At 31.5% G+C, this 24,377-nt stretch overlaps 1 protein-coding gene across 4 annotated transcripts; it reads right to left on the bottom strand.

The window, feature by feature from the left end:
* Window positions 1-1,815: 1,815 nt before the first annotated feature.
* LOC125071790 (rhomboid-related protein 2) lies at window positions 1,816-23,979 on the bottom strand. 4 transcript variants are annotated; one of them, XM_047682165.1, is made up of 7 exons: window positions 23,646-23,979; window positions 15,835-16,093; window positions 15,318-15,359; window positions 4,549-4,789; window positions 4,220-4,433; window positions 3,812-3,962; window positions 1,817-2,773 (listed from the first exon to the last, which is right to left on the bottom strand). In XM_047682165.1, the coding sequence occupies exons 1-7, from the start codon at window positions 23,730-23,732 to the stop codon at window positions 2,628-2,630; spliced, it is 1,140 nt and encodes a 379-aa protein (XP_047538121.1). In that variant the 5' UTR covers window positions 23,733-23,979; the 3' UTR covers window positions 1,817-2,627. The 4 variants fall into 4 exon arrangements, with proteins under 4 accessions (XP_047538124.1, XP_047538121.1, XP_047538125.1 ...); XM_047682167.1 differs by having other exon boundaries at window positions 1,818-2,773; window positions 4,549-4,753; window positions 23,646-23,978; XM_047682168.1 differs by lacking the exon at window positions 15,318-15,359 and having other exon boundaries at window positions 1,816-2,773.
* Between the last annotated feature and the right edge of the window lie 398 nt (window positions 23,980-24,377).

Genomic DNA, 24,377 nt, shown 5'->3' on the forward strand with positions numbered 1-24,377 from the left:
CTGTAATAAAATTGAAAATCATAACATAATTAAAGCTAATTAAAACAAGTGTTAGGTATTCTTAAGCATGTATCACAGAAACTATTTAATATTTTATAGCAACATGTTATAATAATTTACATTTGCGCAACATAAGCCGCAATCGAGTTACAAAACTTTCTAATTAATTTTTTTCTAAGTGACTACTTTTGTTTAGACGCTGGTTTAAATAAAATATTTTTTCTAATCTTCATATATTATTATTGAAAAATAAATTACTTTACATAACTAAGAGGCGTCTAAGTGACTAAAAAAATATTTCAATCTACCATTACTAGGAATATTTAGTGTAATAATAGAACAATGACTGTGTTTCTGTAGCATTTTATTTACAATACAGCGCCTTACAGATTTAATAAATTATATTTTTACGTCTATAAAAAAATAAGAGCGCGTATCGCGTCAAAATAATTTACCAAAACGTTATATTTTAATTAAACAATCGTTGTAAAATTCGTTATTGTTATTTTAATCTCGTGCCAAACAACAGTTTAACTCTCAGAAATTATTTTATTTATTTTACACAGAACAGTCTTTGTTCCACAAACATAACAATTTTATTATAAACTTATAAAATGTTAGAAAAATTACAAATATTCGACTCTTATAAGTTAACTAAGGCAGTGTAATATTATAACTTAGAAGCCTATTACATTATCGTTAATTAATTAGCTGCAATATAATCTCAAATGTATGTTCGTAAGTAGAAACTGTACATTAATAATTATATAATGTAAATTCATCGAAAGACAAGTTTTGTATAGTAAGGCACAGTATCAGTACCAAGAATGTATAATGTTTATATTCAGTTAGAAAATTTAAATTTAATATAACATTATAATTGCCATTCAGTCTAGTTGATATTATAAAAATTATATGCAATATAAACATTGCATTAATTTATCGAAGTTTTTATAAAAAAGTTTTACATTTATCATAATTTAGTATTAAAAAAAATCTAAGTTCATATTTTTTTATATCCATTACAAGCAAAGACATTAACATTATTGTTCTATGTTCTAAAGTTTGATCGTGCAAATTAATGCAGGATCTATAGTCTAGCATTAGGAACAATTTAATGGCAATAAGCACAAAATGTAATCGAATTTAAGATTACTATGTAAAATAATGGTAACTAAAATTTTTGACAGTGACATTGACAGTTTTAATAATACATATATAACATAGAATATTTATAGATATAAAAGACCATACGAGTATACCATGCCATAAATGTAGATTAGGGCGCATTTTCATTGGTCGATAAGACCCGCATTCGGGGTGCGGGTGATTTCTATAACGCATATATAAATATCAATATATGAATGCGGATATCACCCGCACACGTTTAATCGACCGAGTTATCGAGCAGTGGATTTCATTGGTTGTTAGCTCGCATGCGGGTCCTCCCCGCAATCGGGCTAACTACCGACTTATCGACCAATGAAAATGCGCCTTTACATCGATTGTTTCGAATGACTTATTTATAAACAAAACCTCTTTTTATTAAAAACGAAATAGAGACGATTATACAGTGATTATTAAAAAAAATAGGGACAGGTGTATATAATTCAAGTAAGTTACTGACATAAATTAATCACAAGATTATATTCCATTTAAATATAATGTATTTAGAAAGATACTAAAGGTATCAACCGACATCCGAATAATGATATCTTCACAAGTTGAATTTCTACAATATATATATATATATATATATATATATATATATATATATATATATATATATATATATATATATATATATAAGTTTATTTTTAAATTTAAATAATACCTAACGTTATGAATTTCATGAAGTTTTACATAAATATATTTTTTTAATACTGCATTAAAATACATATTATAGATGGTAAGCCAACGAATAACAATGAACGATGGCAACACCAAAAGTCAATCTTGTGTATGACACTTATACAATAATGTGTTTTTGCCCTTTTATTTATTATTCTACACGTCAAACATTTTAGCATTTGAATAATAATAAAATGTTGTTGAACTAGGCTGATAACTTAAGTTTTTAATAAATGGGTTCTGGACGAGGCCTAATTGCATATTTAAAAGACTTAATGCAATATACAATAACAATAAATTGAGCATAGCAGCACACAACAAGACTTACAATGAAAATAAATATTCCTAACACACACATCTATATCTTACAATTACTAGCAGGTTTTATGCACTCTAAAAGAAACCTCTTATTATGTCAAGTTGAGGAATGATTTTTACTAGGAAGGTGGGATTTTATATAAGAATTTATTGGACGATTATGGAAAACATTTTTTTCATCATATCGCAACTGAGAGGCCCCCGTTACGAGAGGCCGAGGAACGTTATGGAACATAAAATTACATTTTTATCTTCACATTAAGTAAAATCGAATTTGGATTTCGAATTTCGATATTTACAAGTATTTTTTATGTTGCATTGTGAACATATTTATTTTGAAATAAATTAGCTTAGCATGTCTAAAATATGACAAAAAAATTTGCATACAATCAAATAAATTCTCCTCTTAAATTACAAATATATGGCCCCATTTCTCGTGGCACGTTGCTGTAATACGATTACTGGAAATGTGTCTTCCAGAATATGTTAGCCAGCACACCGATTAACATCAGAGAGAAGTACAGCACAACGGCTGCCCACCACAGACGTTTCTCCCATTTCCTCTTTTCGAGGTTACGAAGAACACCGATACCAACCAGGAGACCTGGAAAACAAGAATTATTACAATTAAAACAAAAAAAATCACTGAATTAGAAAAGGGGTTAAAATGTCATTTAACAGCATCAGAAGATTATACAGAAAATAATCATCAAGAAACTATATTACTTGGTTACACTTCCGACTTTTTACGAGTACAATAAGGGTATATATACAATTTATATATTGAAGAACAATCTATAATATACATGTATTATACATATAGACTTTTCTCTTGAATCACTTAGTTCGTATATGCAAACCGCATTAAAATCCGTTGCGTATTTTAAAAGATCTAAACGTACCGACCGGGAAGCGACTTTATTTTATACTCGTAGATATTTAAGGTATATATATTAAATAACCAAACTAACTTCTTTCTTTTTTGTAATCGATAATATAATTTTACTAAATAAAAACCTGAGTATTCATGGAGTGTTTTCCAAAGTTTCATCGTAGATAATTTGAAGAAAGATAAAGATCGCATAGAAGACAAAAATGCAAAGAATCGTTTTTTATTTACTACGACTAATATTTATTAAGACAAACCAATTCTTAGGATATTAATGGGATGAATTGAAGCAAGATCGGCAATGGGATAAGATCGTCCGCTCGAATTCCCGATTGATTCGAGCATCTCTTTATTGATTTTTTTCTTCAGACGATACAAGCAGGCATGCAATAATAATACTGTTTTTTATAACTGGAGAAAAATGTATTAAAAGTGATCTTACTCCCACGCACTAAAGCGACTTTTTCAATAACATGTGAAAAATGAGCCAATGATGCGTCCGGCTCTAGTAGAAGGTGGCAAACCTAACTAAAAGCGGAAGTCGGAGAACATATGGATTGAACAGAAGATTTGGAGTACTTATGTGCAGCAGTGGACTGCGATAGATTTAGTCGAATACATTAAGTTTTCTATCATATTTTAGAAAAAGAAATATCGGCACGCTTGACAAACCAGATCTTAACATCCTTACTCGTACAATTTCGCCATCTGTTAGCAGGGTTGTAATTTTTAGGCGATTAAGTCCATACTAACCGGCTACAGCGCCAGCCAAATGCGCAACATATCCAATATTTTGCTGCAAATGCCTCCAATAACGATCGTACACGGCTGTACCGATATCCACCGTTGCCAGAAGTAGGAAAACGAGTAATTGAATTATCGCGAATTCCATTTCCGCCCAATTCTGTAAAAAAAAAGGTTATTCATAAAGCGACTTACTTTTTTTTAAAGATACCATATCAGTTATTAAAATGAATATAACAATTATTATCAATACCATATCAGCTTGAATCACTGATAAAATTACATCAATCAAATTAATCAAAGTTCAATTCAGAAACCAGGCCAAGAATTCTTAAAGCAATATAGTAACAACAAAAAAATAAAAGTAATATAACAACTACCATACTATGATTTGATATGAATTTCTAAAATATTTACCATAATTATGGTCGCGATGTGAGCCGCAACCAGAGCGTAGACACCACCAGAAGCACCAGCGAGATAAACTTTTGGATCAGTGAGACTAGTAGCCAGTGAGCCAGCCGCCACCCCAGCGAGATAGACTAGCATAACACGCCACCATCGATGTACCATCTCTAGCGGTACACCGAGAAACAATTGCACCAGTAAGTTAACTAGGAGATGGACTACGCTGGAATAAATAAAACAATCATCAGCTATACTAACCAGACAAAGGTGGACTTTTTAATGTACTGAAATTAGAAAGTTATTTAAAAGAATGTAAGATATTTCTTCAGTGAACTCACCCGACATGCACCAGCATATAAGTGAGGAAGCGCCAAGCTTCCTGCCTCTTATGAGGGTTGTAAATAAATATCTGAGCGATGGGTCCCGTTGCATCAGTCTTGCCATGACTGGCGTCATAACAGAACAGCACAATTTCAATAATTGATATCAGTATCATGCAGATCGCTGGTGGCCAGCAACTGTACTCCTCTTCGTATGTCCCGTCTGTGTATGTGAATATGCTTTTGCTATGGCTTTGGACTGTTTAACGCAACACAAAAGGAAGGCCGGGTAGGAGAGGGCAGGTAACATAAAATAATAGTTTGATTTTTAAAAATTTTTTTTAGAACAGATTTTTTTGTATCAGCCCAAGAAAATTAACAAAAAAAAATCGAAAATAATCATTAATATTTTTGTATCGAATATCGGTTATTGGTGTTTTTTTTTGTTGATTGTATTTGATAATATTCGATGTTGTGATAGATAGCAACAATGGCAAGAATATAGTACAGATGCCAGAATGACATCACGTCATACAGGACGTATTAAATCAATTATGTAGTCGCGTGTTGAAAGGGCATATTGTTGTTAACAGGATAATAGGAATGCGAATTTAGTTAAAATAGATACGTTCATAGAACGCAACAAATACGACCGATCAATAAATAAATCAAATATTTTTTAAAATGGAAATTGGATTTTGTCAAGCAAACAAGTAGGGTCAACAAAATACAACAATAGGATAAGGAATGGGAAAAAAAAGAAAAATATTTCGTTAGTAAATCATGCATTACTATAATATAAGTTAGTTAATTAATATTGTATTATTAAACAAATTCGTTAGTAATGTATTCATTTTTCATTAGCTTATAAAAATACTTCTGTCAAGCTATTTTAAAACGCCAGAACATTCCGATTATGGTAAATATAGAAAACTTCATATACAATCAAGTTCTTTATAAGATTTTCATAAAAATCTCCAAAAAAAACGACGCTATGACGAATGAAGTTATTTTTACAATCTAAATGAACACCGAAATGAACCTTATTCCAGAATACATATAAAGCGTACAATTACGAGTTACTGACGTATTAACCCGTCACCTCTGGCCCTGAGCTTCACCAGATAATCAACTAATGAGATTATGAATATAAGATAAAACATGGATGCTATGTGGAAGATAACTATCAAGGTCAAATTTGTGTACATAACAGTGCAATTACTACTAGTAGCTACTGCTACAAGCACTACTCTCATTATTTTTTTGTTTTCAGCTCAAGGTGGCTATTTAAAAACCTTATTATGCCTTATTAAGGAAACCACAAAAAACTGACGTTTATATAAATTATAATTTCTTTTTATTTATCAAATGCGCATGTTACATTTACTAATGCGTTCATCACAAATAGCGTGATTTACAGACTAAGATATTTGGGTAAATGATACGTCGTCAGGTCGGTATCATATGTCTACAAAACGTCAAAATCTCATATAACTGAAACTGATCGCCTTAATGTAAAACCTGTTACGGTGATTTTACTGCAACTATCAAATAATCTGTAGTTTCTATTAAACTAATTAGTAGTTGGCTGTAATGTAGAATATCATACCGAAATAGTCGATGACTTTTTTGACGCATCCTAAAGATTTTTTCAAGCAACATTTTAGAACTGTGTATCTGTCTAAATGTTCACTAATCTTGTAAACGGCATCGATTCGTTTGAACGTCTTCAGCCACATTGCACTGAACTACCCAAACCACTAAATAATCTCGATCAGATAGAAAGTCCATTTAAAAACCAATTTCAGTGATGATCTTTCAATTATTCTCCCGTACTTATGTCAATTCACAATAATATTCACTAAACAAAAACTATAATACATTTCACGACCAAACAAAATCAAATTTACTTTTGATTTTAGTTAATTTCAGTTAAATAGAAACATTAAATACGTCCACTCAATAAGATTTAGCGTAAACTACTATTCTTAACGTCTAATGGCGAATGAGCGCTGTGTAGCGCACAAATACAAGGATTTGTGGCGATTGGCGCCTTTAGACCTCTAATGCGTTTAGCGACGAACGTAATTGCATTTTATCGAATAGTGCCATTCTTATGCACAAGCTAGCCAAGAAACGTTAACTTATACAGTTATGACAAATGACTATACATGCATATTAAATCGATTTACGAATCTCAATAACAAAACGTAAAGAAAACTCCATAAAACTCAAGACGTCGTAACCGATACACCAATCATGTTAAACATTGTACAAATTACAGGGCACAGTAAGAAAACCACACAGAAATAAAAGTCAAATATTAATCAAAAGCATTAAAAAAAAAAACAATTATGTACAACTATCTATGACTAAGCTCTGAATATTTCTTTTCTAAATAATAGTATCTCTATGTTTTCTCTGCACTAAAATAGAGAATTTTAAAGCTCATTGAATCTCAGGAGGCCTTGATAAAGGCATTATCCTGCTTGGTTCCTACTCTCAGCTCGCATAATACTGACCTCCAATTACCTAATTAATGCGATGGGCTCTAAATTGGTACTGTTGCATTACGTTGTTAGTTCAAAATAAACAGGTGTAACGACCGGAGCCGACCTCTAAATATTTGTGCACTGAATACGAAACGTTAAACGGGCCGGTATTATTGTAAATGAAAAGATAAAAAGAAATAGTATTACATATATGTATAGAGCCGGGTGGACTGATTGGTTCAAACCCAGTTAGGCAGCACAGAATTTCCATGTGTTTAAATTATGTTTATCATCACCTTGTGCTGATATCAATCAAATATCAATGAAATTCTGCCACATGTGTTACCACCAGCGTTTTGGAATTAACTCCAAACCTTAAAAGAGAGGAGGCCTTAGCCAAGCAGTAAGACATTTACTGGTAATTTTATACTTCTCATTGATACAATACCTTTTTTAGGATTATGTTGGCAAAAGTTAATATTGAATACGTAAGATCTTTGAGATGAAATATCAAAGACTTAGATGCTCATAATAAAAGGCAGATTTAAACAGGACACAATAATGCTATAGAGTCTTACAATATCGCGTTATTATGTAAATCAATGCTAAATAGCAAACAGTAGATGCCTATTTAGATAAAAATAATTATTATAAGCCCTGACGAAAGCAATATTATAAGCACCTCAAAACAAATAAATAAATAACGTAAATGGTTTATAGGTCTAGTCAAAGCTTTAAAGTCGATACCGATAAACGTTGTACTGCGATTGAATATGAAAAGCACAAAAAAAAAATTCTCTCTTTCTGTCATCAGTGATATCACATTCGAAAGACGAAGACAAAGAATTACGTAATTAACAAGAGCCAGTTACGATAATTTAGTTGACACCGACTGTTTAACATCTCAACGTGTAGAAATTAGTAACATTTAAAATATTGCTGTTCGAAACTTGAAATCTGCTTCCGAATAATCATGAAAACTAGATAAAAACATAACAAAAGGTTAACTGTCAAAATATGTGGTCTTAACTGACGAATATCCTCAAGCTCAGGCTTAAGTAGATCATTATGTCATTAACTCTCCGTTTAAAAACGGTAATTGTGGTCGTTTGAAATTGATAATTTTAACAAACATCATTGTCAAAGCTATTGTACAATTCAAGCTCGAACGAACATGTTTTTTTTTTCCTGCGTGAAAACTACCTAACTAATCGTCTATTCCAACCTCAAGAGGAGTAAAGCCAAATTAACAACATTCGACATCGAATAAACGCGATGTCATTGGCCGAGAACTTGGAGAATCAATGGTATTCATAATGGATTTTCGAAAAAGTAGCACATACATTTCGTACATCGACGAAACTACTATCGGAACTTTGGACGGAAAATTAAAGTGGATATAAGTAGTTTAGTGAAATAGTGACGTATTAGCTGACCTATTTGCAAATCGCGTGGCATACGTATGAATGTCTAAAACGTCTTTATCTTTATTCCTTCTTAGATAGAACTCGACCATAGACTAGACTATAGACTATGGCCAATCGACGCTGAATCGTCCATAGATGGTTACAGGTTGGTCCTTTCCCCTTTTTTATTCAATGCCCATCCAAACGGACTGGTGACACCTAACCTTCAATAAAATTGAAATCTCTTACGAGAAGCAAACCCTGCGGTTTATACAATTCGTGATCGTTACGAAAGATACCAATTAAAGATTAACAAACATCATTGAATTTTTGATACACAAGAAGCACAATTTACACTATACTTCGATATAACGGCGATATCAGTCACACTCTGAAGAACGTTCAATCCAGTTTCTATGCCAAATAAATCCAAATTTGTTTACTCGATTTACAATGATTTCATTTGTCAGTGGAAGAACGAAATAAACGATAACAATTGAATGAACACCTTCTAATTCCACCTTAATATCTAAGTATGAGTTTATACGTCAAAAATCAAAACGCCTCCATTTCAAACGTGACAGACTGAAACTCGTCAATGTCAGTTCCACCTGAACACGCGTTTCGAAATGAAGATTCCGAGAACCGTACTATCAACCTGTTATTAAAATGTCTATTGAACTAAGTAATACAGACAATGTTTATTTTGTTTGAAATTACTCCGTACGTATAAAAAACTTTGTAACCATTTTATTGGAATAATTTTAGATGGTTTATCATATACATTGTGAGTATATTTAGTATATGTAGATATTTAAAATTAAATACCAAATTTACTAATAAATGTATGTTACATTATAATTTAATATTTAATATTACGAAACATTAACATAACAATATAATATAAAACATATTCTATATATATTTTGCTAAACTTACTGACATCTATTAAAAAAAAATGTTACCAAAAATTTTACATAGCTGTTTTAACGATTCTAAGTAAAATCAAATTAATGAAATTGTATCAACAAACATCCTAAAAAACGGGAACGAACTACCGGAAAATTGTATTCGCTTTAGATTTGTATTCGCTTTTGTTGCTTCACTATAATGTTCCATGCGCTCCATCTGGCTTTTGTTATAAAATCCGATAAAAAAGTACACGAACTAAGTATTTTAAATACATTTAACTACGCATAAAGAAGGGATACAACTATTACCCACGTAGTCTATTCGTTTGCCTTGAACTTGATACTGTTGACCTTTTCTTCAAAAGATAACTAATTTGGTCTATCATCATGTAGGTATGGACATTTTGTGTAACAACGGGGTGGACGCGCCGGTAAGTTCGTTTGAGGCGTAAGGCTATAATATAAAATAAATACAACATTAAATAATCATTATTGTACTTAGGTACTAATGTGTATTTCGCAAAATTATATAATGTCAACTAAATCAGAAAGACTAATAAAATATAATTAAAAAGCGATGCTTGAATTGAACAAAATGGTTATTGTTGTAGCCTCAGTTACTCCTTATTACATCAGCTATCTGCAACTGAAAGTCCCGTCAAAATCGGTCCAGCCATTCCAGAGATTAGCCGGAACAAACAGACAGACAGACAAAAATTGTACAAAATGTTATATATGTACCGTGTATACATACATATGCATTTAGTAAAACGCGGTTATTTTAATATTACAAACAGACACTCCAATTTTATTTTTATTATATGTAAGTATAGAAGATTATTACGAGATATCTAAACTTTAACAGAATCAAAACTTTTTTAGTTTAGAAAAATACCTCTATACCAATATTATAAATGCACGAGTACATACATCTGTCTGTTACCTTTTCACGCTTAAACCGTCGCACTGAACTGATTTAGATGAAATTTTGTACGGAGACAGTTTCAAGTCCCGGATAAGAATAAATGCTATTAAAAAAATTCACCCCTCGAGGGAATAAAATGTACGGTGACGAAAAAAAATATTTTTATGTTTGAATTAACGAACACTCAAACTTGATTTTTACTCTTAAAATAAACATATACCGTAGAGATATTCTGTAAGAACAAAATCGAAGCTCACCGCAAAATGCGATCGTAAAATATAAGTAAATTATATGAGAAATTAAATAGTCTATTAGCGTAAAACCGTTTTCAACACTTTACGAGTGAGATAAACAGTGAATAATTTCAAAATAACACTACGATTACATATTTTTTTTATTCATTTAAAATAGATCGGCAAGCTGAGTGAGCTGATGGTATATTAACCATCCCTTACACATACAAACTGACCTTGGGAACTAAGATGTTATATCTTATGCCTGTAGTTAGACTGGCTCACTCATCCATCAAACCAAATTATAACAATGCTATGGATCGGCGATAATATATACATATGGTGAGAGGGTGGTATCTACCCAGACGAACGTTTTAATTACACGTTGATTAACTCATTTACTAATTAGAAAATACCAATCAAATGTCTATTTTCTAGTAATGGGAACGAAGACAAAAAAAATACGTTATAGGTACTATTTTATCGCACAGTTACAGCAAAGATCATTAACAACCGGTTACTGTGATGACAATCGTCATAAGTTAATTGGTAAAGCTTGAAGAACTGCGTCAGACGGTCATTGACCTTCACGAATAAGGCAAAAAAATAAAATATAAGTAAATCACAATAAAAAATTAAGTTAAGTTAGTCACGTAATGACTGACAATATAATAAGAATGATCTAAAAAAAATGATCTATAGCCTATTCCAATCGAAGTAGGAATAAAGATAAACAAACCTTACATTTACGTATTTCATGCGATTTACTAAAACCTCAACTATATTGTGCACTACTGAGAGTTTATTGATAATATTACTAATAACATTACACTTAACTACTCACATCCACTTTAATTTTAGTTCCGAAATTCCGATAACACGTTTGTGTAGTTTCGTTCACGTTCAAAACGCCATTATTTTGCAAATCCATAGTGAATATCATAGATTAATCAAGCTCTCGACCAATGATATCGCGTCAACTTCTGCTGTCCAATGTTGCTTTCTCCTCTTATGGTTGAAATAAAGTATCGGTGTGTTTTAGTTTTTTTCCGTGATCAAAGAACGAACTAATATATGTATCTAGTTATGTATTACAAAAACTATAATGAACATACCTGTCCTAGAATAAGGCTTTATGCGGTTGCGTTTTATTTGGTACCACCTGTCATTCTACAGCCAAATAGTAATGATCCCATAGATGACAGTGAATTGACGGTACATTAATAAATGTGGTGCAAATATAAATTTTTACAGCACCGAAGACGACGGTAATCATTTATCAATAAGCTATTAAGAAAAAATGCGCACACCACATACGATACAAAATTCGGTCTCCGAAGAATAAGCGGAGACCTTTTAACAATATGATTTACAAAAAATAATAACCTATAATATGCCGATTGTAAACTTTTTTTTTTCACATAGTATCTTTACTTATATTACAAAGAGGTATAATTTGTTTGTTTGTATTTAGGAGGTTAACTCCGGAACCAATAAAAACATTTAAAAAAAAATCACGGGTAAAAAGCTGGATCATTCCAAAATGCAATAAATATATTATTTCATTTCCTTTATACCGGAAACTGACACACATTCAAGTATTAAGTTTTATTCCTTATCTTTGATAACGGCAATAGGTGATTCATCTTTATGTCAAGCGAAGGTCACATTACGTATTATAGCAATAATAGAAGGTATTGATATTGATAGCCTTTATCAATTTTTAACACGCAGATAAGATTATAAATAAACGTTTTATAAGTAAATAATTAATAATATTCTGAACAAAAATGGGTACGCCGATAGACAGGCTGATCAAATGAGACATCGCTATTTAGAGAAACAGTTATTTTTTCAGTTTATATCATACTGGTGGTAGGGCTTTGTGCAAGCCCGTCTGGGTAGGTACCACCCACTCATCAGATATTCTGCCGCCAAGCAGCAATACTTGGTATTGTTGTGTTCCGGTTTGAAGAGTGAGTGAGCAGGGTAACTATAAGCACAAGGGACGTAACATCTTAATTCCCAAGGTTGGTGGCGCATTGGCGAAGTAAAGGATGGTTAATATTTCTAACAGCGCCAATGTTTATGAGCAGTGGTGACCACTTAACATCAGGTGGCCTATTTGCCGGTCCGCCAACATATTACATAAAAAAAACAAATACTTTTACGTATTCAGTACAATATAGACTTAAATTTATTTCAAATCTGTAACATTACGATTCAAAAGTGCTTTTATGATTGATCAAAATTATAAACAGCGAAGATGTCTGATTGCGGTGATTTTTAAATAAAGTTGATTGGGACCATCCTCAACCTCTATATATATTCAACGAAAAGAGAATAATTAAAATAAATCACATATTTGATATTACAATCGACGAAGCTAACGAGACAAATAAAGAAATAAGACCGAATTTATAGCACCCATCCCATTTTGGCATCGAGTACGTAAGGCTCTTCCAACGTATGATAATGTTTCATGAATAATATAACACTTATCTTTAGGACAAAATGTTTAGGTTTCTCTAAATAAGCGCCTCTCATATCCTAAGAGCTGTTTAGTGTTTCTTTATCTAAGTTATGACGTTGTCTCGAGGACACAGGTTGACGAGGGAGTCTGAGGGCCACGTGAGTGAGCCGAGAGTACTAGGAGTACTACAAGCCGCACCAACGCTCTCAAGAGTGATCGCGGTCAACCTCATCTGATAGTAACAAAAATGATTGTTACGCGTTTAGAGCCTATTGCACAATACTAAGACCATATTTAACGAACTGTTCAACATCAAGAACCATTTAACGCCACTTAAAAAAACTTACTTAAACTTTTTTTTTAAATGGGGCGATTTTTAACTACCGATAAGCAATGTAGCGAAAAGTAATGCGTTAAGTTGCAATCATATCTCACGGTTCACAATATTTCGACAGTTTACAATCTGATGAGATAGATTGTAATCTAACGATGTTTGTAATCTTACGGTGACATATATAATATAATACATACAAATATTACATATATACATATATATAATAAGTATTATTCAAAAATAACTCTTCCTGTTACACCTTTACTCTTCAATGGCTGAACCGATTTTGATTTAATTTCGTATCAAGATTCTCGGGGAAGGAAATAGGATACTTTTAATTCACCCCTCGAGGGGGTAAAATTGGGTGACGCGGTTTGTGTATTTTAGGTAAAGTTTTATAAATTTCGCAGCTACATCCACTCATTCAGCTAGTCTTATTATATTTCAAGGTAAGATAAAATCATATATAATCATGATATGATATATTTATAAAATTTTCCTTAAATATTTAAGGAAAATGTTTTAAATTAATCAATTACGTAGAAAAAAAATTGACAATAAAAATGTCAAGGCTACAGGAATAGAGAAATCCATCGTAATGTCACGTAAATACCCGATAAGCTGTTTAGTATTTATTTTAAACAACATGACATTTAACGAAACACAATTAAAGACGTTATTATATATTATTTCCTTTATAAACTAGCTACGCGTCCCGGCTCCACACGGATAGTATAAGGATAGAACTTTTGTACTGAAGAACAAATATACAAAGGAATTTGTCCCAATTTTATTAGGAAAAACAAGGAAATTTTCAGATTGAGCGAATGGAGAGTACCTTTGTTTGTGAAATCAATCAGTAGTCTGCGCAGTTTTGTCTTTCTTAAAAATGTCTTGCGTAGCCAAGATCAGTAATGAGGATATCATCATTTATTTACATCAGAAAGGCAAACGAGCAAAAGCAACGAATGGCAGGTGGTACCTTTTTTGTATAACCAATTAAGCCATCTTATGGTAAGTGGTCACCAATATCTATTGACAAAACTTGTCGCTCGCGACTTCGCTCACATTGTAGGAGTCGATTGTCATGTCCGTTCTTGAATTCAAGTTTGCTTCATACCAACTTTCGTCAAATTCGGTTCATTGGTTTGGCAGTGAAAGAGACACACAGACAGAGATACTTTCACATTTATAATATTAGTATATAACTATAAATTACAACGATAATGTGCTATCCACCTTAAACAATAAGACGTCATATGGCCATTGTGCCTGTATTTACATTGACTCAATCATCCTTCAACCCGGAACACAACAGCACTAAATATCGCTGCTTGGCGATATATTATATGATGAGTGGGTGGTACAAACAAAGACTTGCACAAAGCCTTACCACTAAATGAGTTTACTTTCGATCATATAAAATTGGACTGCACGAAGTATAAACTGTAAATGGTTGGTTCAGCTTCAAAGTCAATGAGCTTCTGACTGTAGGAAATAAAAAGTTCCAGCTCGTTTGTATCTCCACCAGCACACTCGCTAGAGCACTGATACAGAATGTAGAATGGTTGACAAGCAGAATGTTTCCAGATGGGCTCGCATAAAGTCCACTAGTCCTAAATAGTGTTAGTATCAGGCTCAGTGGCGCGCCTTGGGGGAGGCCTACGTCCAGCAGTGGAATAATACAGGCTGATCATGATAATGATGTTGATTGAATTATCGAATCGTTTTGAAATAATGAACAATTTTTATTTTCTTTATTTTACTATACATATATATACTCGTTTAAATATATATTTTTAGTATACACCGATTATGTTAAAAAATGTATTAGTAAAAAAGCAACGACACCCAGATGACAGGCACAAAATGGTGAAACAAAACATGACAGATGAAATTTTGAATTTAGAATAGAATTTTAAAAATTCCTTCTATGAAACGAATGAAGTAATTGAAACGGCCGAATGAATGTACCAATGGTATAAAAACACAAAGAAAGAAAAATATATGTACCGCCATCTGACGAAGATACAGCTCTGAATCCTGTCCACCTGTCTATAGAACAAAATAAGCTTTTATGTAAGTGTATTTAAGGTACAAATTGCTATTAGATACATGCTAAAATATATATTGTTACGGCATTCACATGCGTTTCCGTAAATACGTACATGTGTTGCGAGACACGGTCAACAATTATTATGTGCAATTGTTTTATACATAGCCATCAAACTAAATTTTTATATACATTAATATTTAAAAGAACGAAGTTTATTACTACTGCAAGCATTGATTGAAATTGAATTAAATTAAATTATTATGATAGCGTTAAGGTGAAGTTTTAAAAGAGAATAGTTATATTAAATTACATTAATATATACAGTGCTGATATTATTACAATAATTTAGTTTCATTAGCAAAAAGAAAACCATTCAGTCATTCATTCATTTAATACACTCATAGATCAAACATCATTCAAATTTAATTCTCATCTACTATCATAACACATATCGTACATGCGATATCAACTCACCAGTCGTATCCACAGGGCCTCTATGGGGAATTATTGAATGAATGTATCTCGCGACGAAATGTCCGAATACTGCTTTCAAATCGGGATTGTGCATCATTTCGACGAATTCGGCGAAGTCCAGATAACCAGAGTTGTCCCTGTCCGCGAGACTCATGATCTTATCCACGACATTGTCTGGTAAATCGTGGTCGTATTCCCTCGACTCTATTATACCTTTGAGTTCTACGTAGGATATTCGTCCATCGTTGTCTTTGTCGTACTGAAAAAGAATGAATGAATTGTTGATTTCTGCATGTTTTAATCTTATACTATGTAATTAAAAAGTATCAAACGATCGATTTCTCTAAATTCTATCTATATTATAGCCCTCGAGCTTGGAGATCAATTTATATAAAATTTTAATATAAAAATAGACGTCTCGTGGGACACCCAGTTGGAACGAAGTTAATCAACAACGTTTGACAATAATTAACATAACAAGAAATAAAATTGTTAGTTAGAATACCGTGTGAATTGAAACAATAATAAATTTAAATAATTTTATACAATGCATATAGGGAGATAGTGAATGAGGCGGACAGGCCGTCTGGAGGGGTAAAACACTTTTTCCTTACGTCACGATTTCTGGCAGCTCACTCTACTGTAAGCCGCGTTAAAGAACTTCGTTCCAAAAAACTTAAAATAACAAGCTTTAAGGAAAATAAAAAACGAAATTTCATGCAAAAGCAACCTTATCACGGTGAAATAAAACTAGTTTTTTAACGGATTTAATTCGTGGTCACGGGCAGACACACGAACACTGCAAAGTGCTCGAAACGTCGGGATGTTAAAATAAAATAATTAATATACGCGATTAAATCCGTTAAAAAACTAGTTTTATTTCAATGTGTAATAATCGCGAAAATCTAAGACAACATTAACCTTATCACGGACTAATGTCTTTTAAGACATATATTTAGTCGAAACTTCAAGGATATTTTTGAAATTTTGATTAAATGGGGAGTAACAGTCTTTTTGACTCTTCTTTATTTACCTAAGATGTTACAGAACGTGCACGCACAGCTGTGTTTATTGAGACTGTTCATTGGAGGAATGAACAGTCTCACAAGTTTTTTTTTTAAATTCAAGTCCATAAAACAGTACTATTTTTATTATTATTTGAAGCCGGAAAGAGCAACAGTAAGAATTGATAACTGGCTATAACTACACTAGCTTTATCTTGGGTTTGCCCAAATTATAGCCGAAAATTTATCCTATTTAATTAAGGCGATGGCATGCCTTAGACACATAATAGAAAAAACATTCAAGTTATGAATAAAAATGCTTTGTTTTAAAAAAAAAATTTAGTAAGCTAGAAAAGTGTATCTGACTTGGTAAATCTGGTCCTGACTTGTATATTTCATAAATTTATAGTCGATTAAGAAGAAAATGAAATAAAGAAACCTGTTATTAAATCTGACATTCATTACATAAATATTTGGTAAGCATCGATGTACCAAATCTATTTAGCTCGTTTTTTTTGACATATCACTTTCGAATTCACTTTCTTATTTGAGTGTGAGTTGTCTCCAGCGTCACCAATTTAGGGTACACATACGAGAAATATTTTCGAATTTGGTTTAACAGAATAGTCGTCATTATCTGTTAGTTAGTTAGTTGGTACCTTCACATAAAGTTTATTCCAACCGCAAAATGTATATTATATTAAATCGCAGACAAAGTGTAACAAAGTGATACCGTTTGAGAAACTAAATTACAAGAAATAAAATTGTTATTAGAAATCCCGTGTAAATCATTATTAACAAAAAATAAGTTTATATAATATAATTTAAAACCGTATATAATAGGAGGAGATAGAGAAAGAGAGGGGAAGGTCGCCTGGAGGTCGTCATAACGGTTTTTCCTTACGTGACAATTTCTGCCAGATCACTCCACGTTCCAATAAAGATATGTTAATCAAGAATTGTTTGTAGTGCGTAATTCATATTATAACAGAGCTATTAGCAAATAATATATAAATCTATATACTATATAAATAAAGCGTAACTATTGACATTTTGTTGAGCAAGTTAGTTTAACCTCAGTTTAACTCAGTTTTAATAATATTCCTACTTAGCCCTCATTTTAAGCTTATCACTTTTGTCAGGAATGGGTACGACACTAACTCCAGGGGTCAGGATCGATCCTGCGACTTTTTACATCGCTAGGCGGCCCGTAAACTATTACGCTATTGACGCTCTAACACGAATAACAGCAGTCGTCTCCGACGATAACGTATATCTAATCAAATACATATCTAATGTATATTGTGTGTGATATAGATTAATGTATGTATATAGGAACCGACCATGTCGCGGATTTCCCGGGCGGGAAGGGAAATCGATATTTATCTGATAAATATATGAGCAATAGCTTAAACAATAACACATGATGTGAAAAAATAACTATGTATCCAATATCGTAAGTAATTTGTGTGAACAAAATGGTTTCGATCATTTAAAACAATTACATAAAACCGGTTGATATAAATTATATTTAAAATAAAAATAACATTAGATTTCTTAAGAAAGAAAGAATATAATTATATAGTCATTATGAACGAAGTTGTAATTAAAAAGGTGGAAAAGAGTAATTACTGAGTTGGTTTTTCTCAGAAGAATCCGCGGTGGTAGCCTTTACGTTTAATTCGAACACGACAATCCAGAAGTCCTTTTATGAGCCTATTTGAATACAGAATATTTAATATCTGACGACTTCCGTGGTCGAGTAGTGTGTACACCGGTTTTCATGGGTACGCCACTCCGAGGTCCCGGGTTCGATTCCCGGCCGAGTCGATGTAGAAAAAGTTCATTAGTTTTCTATGTTGTCTTGGGTCTGGGTGTTTGTGGTACCGTCGTTACTTCTGATTTCCATAACACAAGTGCTTTAGCTACTTACATTGGGATCAGAGTAATGTATGTGATGTTGTCCAATATTTAATATTTATTAAAAAAAAAAATATATCTGATTTTGGTTGTTTGAATATTGATAGTTTAATTTTCAAATTTGACATTGATCTTCTGCTTCCCAATTCAATTTTTGATAAAGCTATATTTCGTTTTCCCGCGCGTTGTGTTTCTTTTATAGGAAACCGTAAAGCAATTAAATCGTGTTCTTTCCGAGTATGAACCGCCTGTGGCTTGTCACAAGTGGGGCGCAATATGAACTACAAGCTTAAACTAGATACCGTATAGAACGCACATTTTTGTCTTAATCGCTTCCGTTCGGAAAATTCGACCTTTGCAATGAACTTTATGGACTTTCCGAGATTAAAGTCGATTTAAAACCAAGTCCGAATAAAAAGCATCTAACGAAAGTGACAATACGCTAATTAAATTGAGAAAACAAAGACTCTTCGAAAGCGAGACACCATTTTACTATTTTCTTTTAGAAAGCTAGTTCTTAGTTCAAAATTAAAACAATGTACGAACTGCTTGCTTAACTTGTTGAGAGCGTTTTGAGCAAGTCTGTTTTGGTAGGGACCACTCAATTTTAGCTCTCAGGTTCGGTGGCGGATAAGCTGTGTGGTTAATATTGATTACAGCACCACCAGGTAGCAAATTTGCCTCTAGGTGTAGAGGCAATTTTATATTATGAAACAATGTCGCGCAGCGTACCCATTTGATATTATGTAGTAATTTTATTATTATATACAAGTTTAATGTAGACCGTAGCCATTTTTTATATTCCCGTACATAGTCGGGACGAGTGACTAGTGACAAATAAAAATAATGTCTATGTTAGAAATTGTAACGTAACTTTACTATAAACGAAGTCAAGTGATCTGAGTACACCAGTAGTTATGGGCGGGTCGAAAAATAAAACAAACAAATCGTTCAGTTAATAGCGCAAGCTGATGTTACCTGGTATTAGGTCAGAAAACAAACATGGACGAATTACTAAATTTAGCAAATATTTGTACAGTGATGACTCGTAAGCGTATCGGTTCTTTAGTACGTTAATTATTTTATATTTCAACGAAACTATAATTAATAAAATAATATTTCATGGCATTCTTAAAAGGTTTGACCACGAAATAAATTTTGTCAAAAAGCTAGACGGTAGTGACCTTTATATTTTTAGTATAGATTATTTTTAGTACCTAGGAAAACGTGAGAGCTTAAATAACAATTAATCTTATGTATCTTTGTCTCAATCCTATGAATAAACTCAGTACTTCTGTTCTGATTGGTTGACCAATTTAATATTGCCAATTATTTTTTAATCTTTTAATCTCACAGAAAAATATTTTTTTAGATAATGGTCTCTTATTTTTAAGTCTCCTATTCGATTGGGTTTGGAAGAAATGGCCGATTAGTCGTAAGTTCGCCCAGATTACTAGTACAGATTACTAATTTTTCTGTTCTAGTGAAGTACAATAAAGTATTAATAAATAATAGGTCAATGCTATCGCTGTTAGGCCTCACTGGTCCCCCGTCTGATTAGGTTAGTCATATATACTCCGATGCTATTTTAACGACGGAGAACAAACACTACTTAAAAATATTTATTAAAACGAACTATATTAAATAGATCTCATCGTTAGAATATTATTGATAATATTATGGCTTACAATAACGTTATATACCGGCAGAAATATTGTACCTCCTAGATATATCATCTTTCCAAAAAAGAGAGAAGGCCTTAACCCAGCAGTTAGTCAATTCAAAGGATGTAACTTTACAGCATTTTAAAGATATGCGTCCATAATAGTAAAAATTAAGGAACGAATGAAGTTTGCAAAATTCAGCTACCTATAACGGCCGATATCATTATACATTCATACGTCAATGAATTAAAGTAAATGTGTGTCTATTATAGTCTTTTATTTATTCACAAAACTCGTAGGTATACAACACGTACGTAATCAAAACTTTACGAGATTTCAATGCAAATTTTCTACGACATTTGTTCGCGTATTTCTAAGAGGGTTTTCCCGTAGTTTTTACCCGTACAAGCTGTTATGTATTTTTTTTTTAATAATTAATTCCTGAATAGACAACTCAAAGATCTTAAATAGATATAACGAGGAATTTCCTAAAAATATCAGCAAAACCCAAATCGTATTTGGAATATTTATTATACCTAATACATTTTCGGACTTTTCTATTGGTTCATCTTAATTTAAAAAATAGCTGTGCGTTTTACAAATATTAATTCACCAATTGTCGTATGAGTCATTGGTTAATAGAAATTTGTAACCACACTGTCAGGATGGTTGGCTTAGTCATCAAAATGATCTCCAGGAATCATTTTAGACAATCGGTTCGGAATAGCAGTTCGCAAAATCTTATTACTAGTCATACATGAAGGAGACTTCCTGATATGACTGACTAACAGACAAATCACTACAACCCAACGACGACTTTGATTAGCAGACATTGCTAACAAACATATTGGAACGGTACCTACACTAGGATCGCATTAAGCTGAACGCTATTCCTAAACTATACCTAAAAATTCTGCAAATGTAAGACAACTGACTATCGATGTCGTCTTGGAAAGATTTAGGTAAGACAAGTAACATTTGGTGGTTAAAATTATTCCACATCTGTGTATTGGAAAAACAAAAATAACGTAGTCGCATATTTAACTCCTTTTACCGTTACGACGCTCAAATCTTCTTCTGTTAACCAAGCTTTTAACATTTAAAGTATTGCGATGTATTTGTAGCAGTTCAGTACAGTTCACTATTACCATTCTTTAACTATTTGTTGTTTATATATTATGAGGGCAATAACAGCATTTTAATCAAAATAGACAATTATAAAATATATACGTAGCACATTCTTGAAATATATACAGTAATCGAACTGGCATTCGTGTTTTAAAAATCGTTACTACACGACGAACAAATGTATGTATTGATGATAAATTCCTTAACAGTTACGACAGCATGTTGTATAGACTGAAATATTTACGTAACACCCAATATTGAAGCAATTTTTTTTTAAATATGAATGCCACAAATCTATTTCTTTTACCGCCAAAATGAAGTCAATAGATAAAATATAAGACGCGTCAATAAAATGTTCAGTATATTTTAATTTAGTTCTTGCAATTTCAATATTTAACGATGACATATACTTAACGTTAAACAATACAAAACAAGTTTTTTAATAGACATAAATAATTACAATTTATGAAAGAATGTGAGTCAGTAACATACAACTGTTTTCTTTCACATTCTGACAGTGATGTCATAGGTATTTCTCGTACGCTATAACAATACATATGATTTAAATTTTATTAAAAGTATGTTTTAAAATTGTATAGACAAGGTCAAAGAGTTTTTCTCTTTAGAGTCCAGACAGAAGCATAGATTTTTAGGCTGTCCTTATTATGCCTTTGACAATCATTTTTAGTATCTATTTGTTTATTGATTAATCTCAAATATATATTATATAATATTGAAAAAATTGTTTGCATAACTACATTCAAGTATTGATCTTACTCAAAACTATTATTTTCATATGTTGGCAAACAGCCAGTATGCTGTTTATATTTGTAAAAATAACTCAATGTACAATTGGTACAATATAGAAATTGTATGAGTAACATAGATCATTTTATAAGTGTAACATTAAAGATTATTAACATAACATTATATTTTACTCAAAGTTAAAATTGTATTGTGATGAGACATCACTCAAAATTTTGAAATTTATTAGCCAAATTATTAATTAAATATAAATCATTAACTAAATAAATAATTAGATATTACATTTGAGTTCATTACTAAATGTAAGCCATTAACTGAATTCTGAGTTGATAGTGACTTGGAGCTACATAGGTCATATGTAAAGGTTATAGTACCTTTACAGATGACCATTATTTTCAAACAGGAATAATATAAGAATAAATAAATTTGAATTGCTTTTTGTAGTAAGTTTTGTTTGAGAGTGAGTGTAGTTGAGTCATTACAGGCACAAAGGATATTTAATCATTGTTTCTATAGTGTAAAAGTAGTGTAAGGAATAATTAAAATTTCTTACAGTACTAATATCTATATTATATGGTTAATCATTTAACAACAGAATCATCTATCCATAAATACTCGAACTTCCAATTACAAGTTTAAAAACTAGCAATTCATGATATAATAAGTTTTTATTAAGTAACTATGGTTTATTGATTTCATTATTTTTAAAGGATTGTTGATATTATAAGTATTTTATAAAATGATATCATTCAGTTTCATTTATTACAATAAAAAATATATAAAACCTATATTTTAAATTATTATGAAAATATGTTATCTTTTATTCTTTAAATATTTTATTAATCTGTACAATAGTTAGTTAAAGTTTATAATTTAATAGTCGTACAATATACATTTATAAAAATAGTTTGTGTTATGTGGTCTTAGTAATTAGATGATTTTTATTATTTTTAATTAAATTGATTGTTAAATAACTGCATTAAAAAAAACTAGATAATAAACAAATTATTCAGCTTTATTTATTAGGACAGAAAATAAAAATAAAACCACATTTAGGTATAATAAATTTACATCTTTTTTTTTAAATGGAATTATTTTCAAAGTCATACACTTTGATAATAATGAAGGGTGCTTAAAAAGTTGAATAAACAATATTACCTTCATTTTCACGTAACCTATTTTTATGACTAAAATCATCTTCTTACAAATTCATGTATACTTTCACTCACAGTTTACCGCAAGCAAGTAAACACAACGTAGGTAACGATTTGGGATTCATTAGCACTTGTAAATACCAGACCAAATATAACTATTATAGGAAGTTTCATACCTTGTTGAAAATTCTGCGCCAATATAAATCTGATCTAGTCGGAGTCAGCGGTATTGATACCGTACCTTCTCTCTGTCCGGAAGGCATTTTTTCACTCAAAATTATTTATTCTCAAAATGTTAACACTACAATACTTTTTACTCGAAATAGCACATCATAGCACGTTCGCTTCAAATACTTTATGGTGAATTTTCATGATCGATTTATTGCAAGTACACGATAAGATAAAGATTATCCTTCTATTTATGTAAGTTTGTTTATTTTACTAGATTACAGTATAACTCGGCCACCACGATTACACGACGTTGAACAACTGAATGTGAATAATGAATATGAATAACTGAACTGAACGAACCGAATGAAAATGACAAATAATACAAAACGAGTTAGGTTTGAACGAATAAAGACGATACTATTCAAGAATCGAGTGGAGCGACTCGCGAGCTGTATCTTTACTGTAAAATTTATAATTTCACAAACATAACGCGAAAATTTTATTCAGTGTAATCCATTATTATTATTACACATATAAGAAATGTAGAATTACGATTGTGAATTATGTATCAATCGCATCACAATTCAAGTAAAATTTTCATTTTATTTCATAATTCATCAACAAATATGTACTAAATATTATTAATAAAACCATCTTTGGATGGAATTATTGAAATTTTACATTTATTTTTCTATAATTACTTTTTATAATTCGTCATCGAAAATATCGATTAATAC

The sequence above is a fragment of the Vanessa atalanta genome, chromosome 20 (assembly GCF_905147765.1).
Source record: "Vanessa atalanta chromosome 20, ilVanAtal1.2, whole genome shotgun sequence".
In the NCBI taxonomy this organism is placed as follows: domain Eukaryota; kingdom Metazoa; phylum Arthropoda; class Insecta; order Lepidoptera; family Nymphalidae; genus Vanessa; species Vanessa atalanta.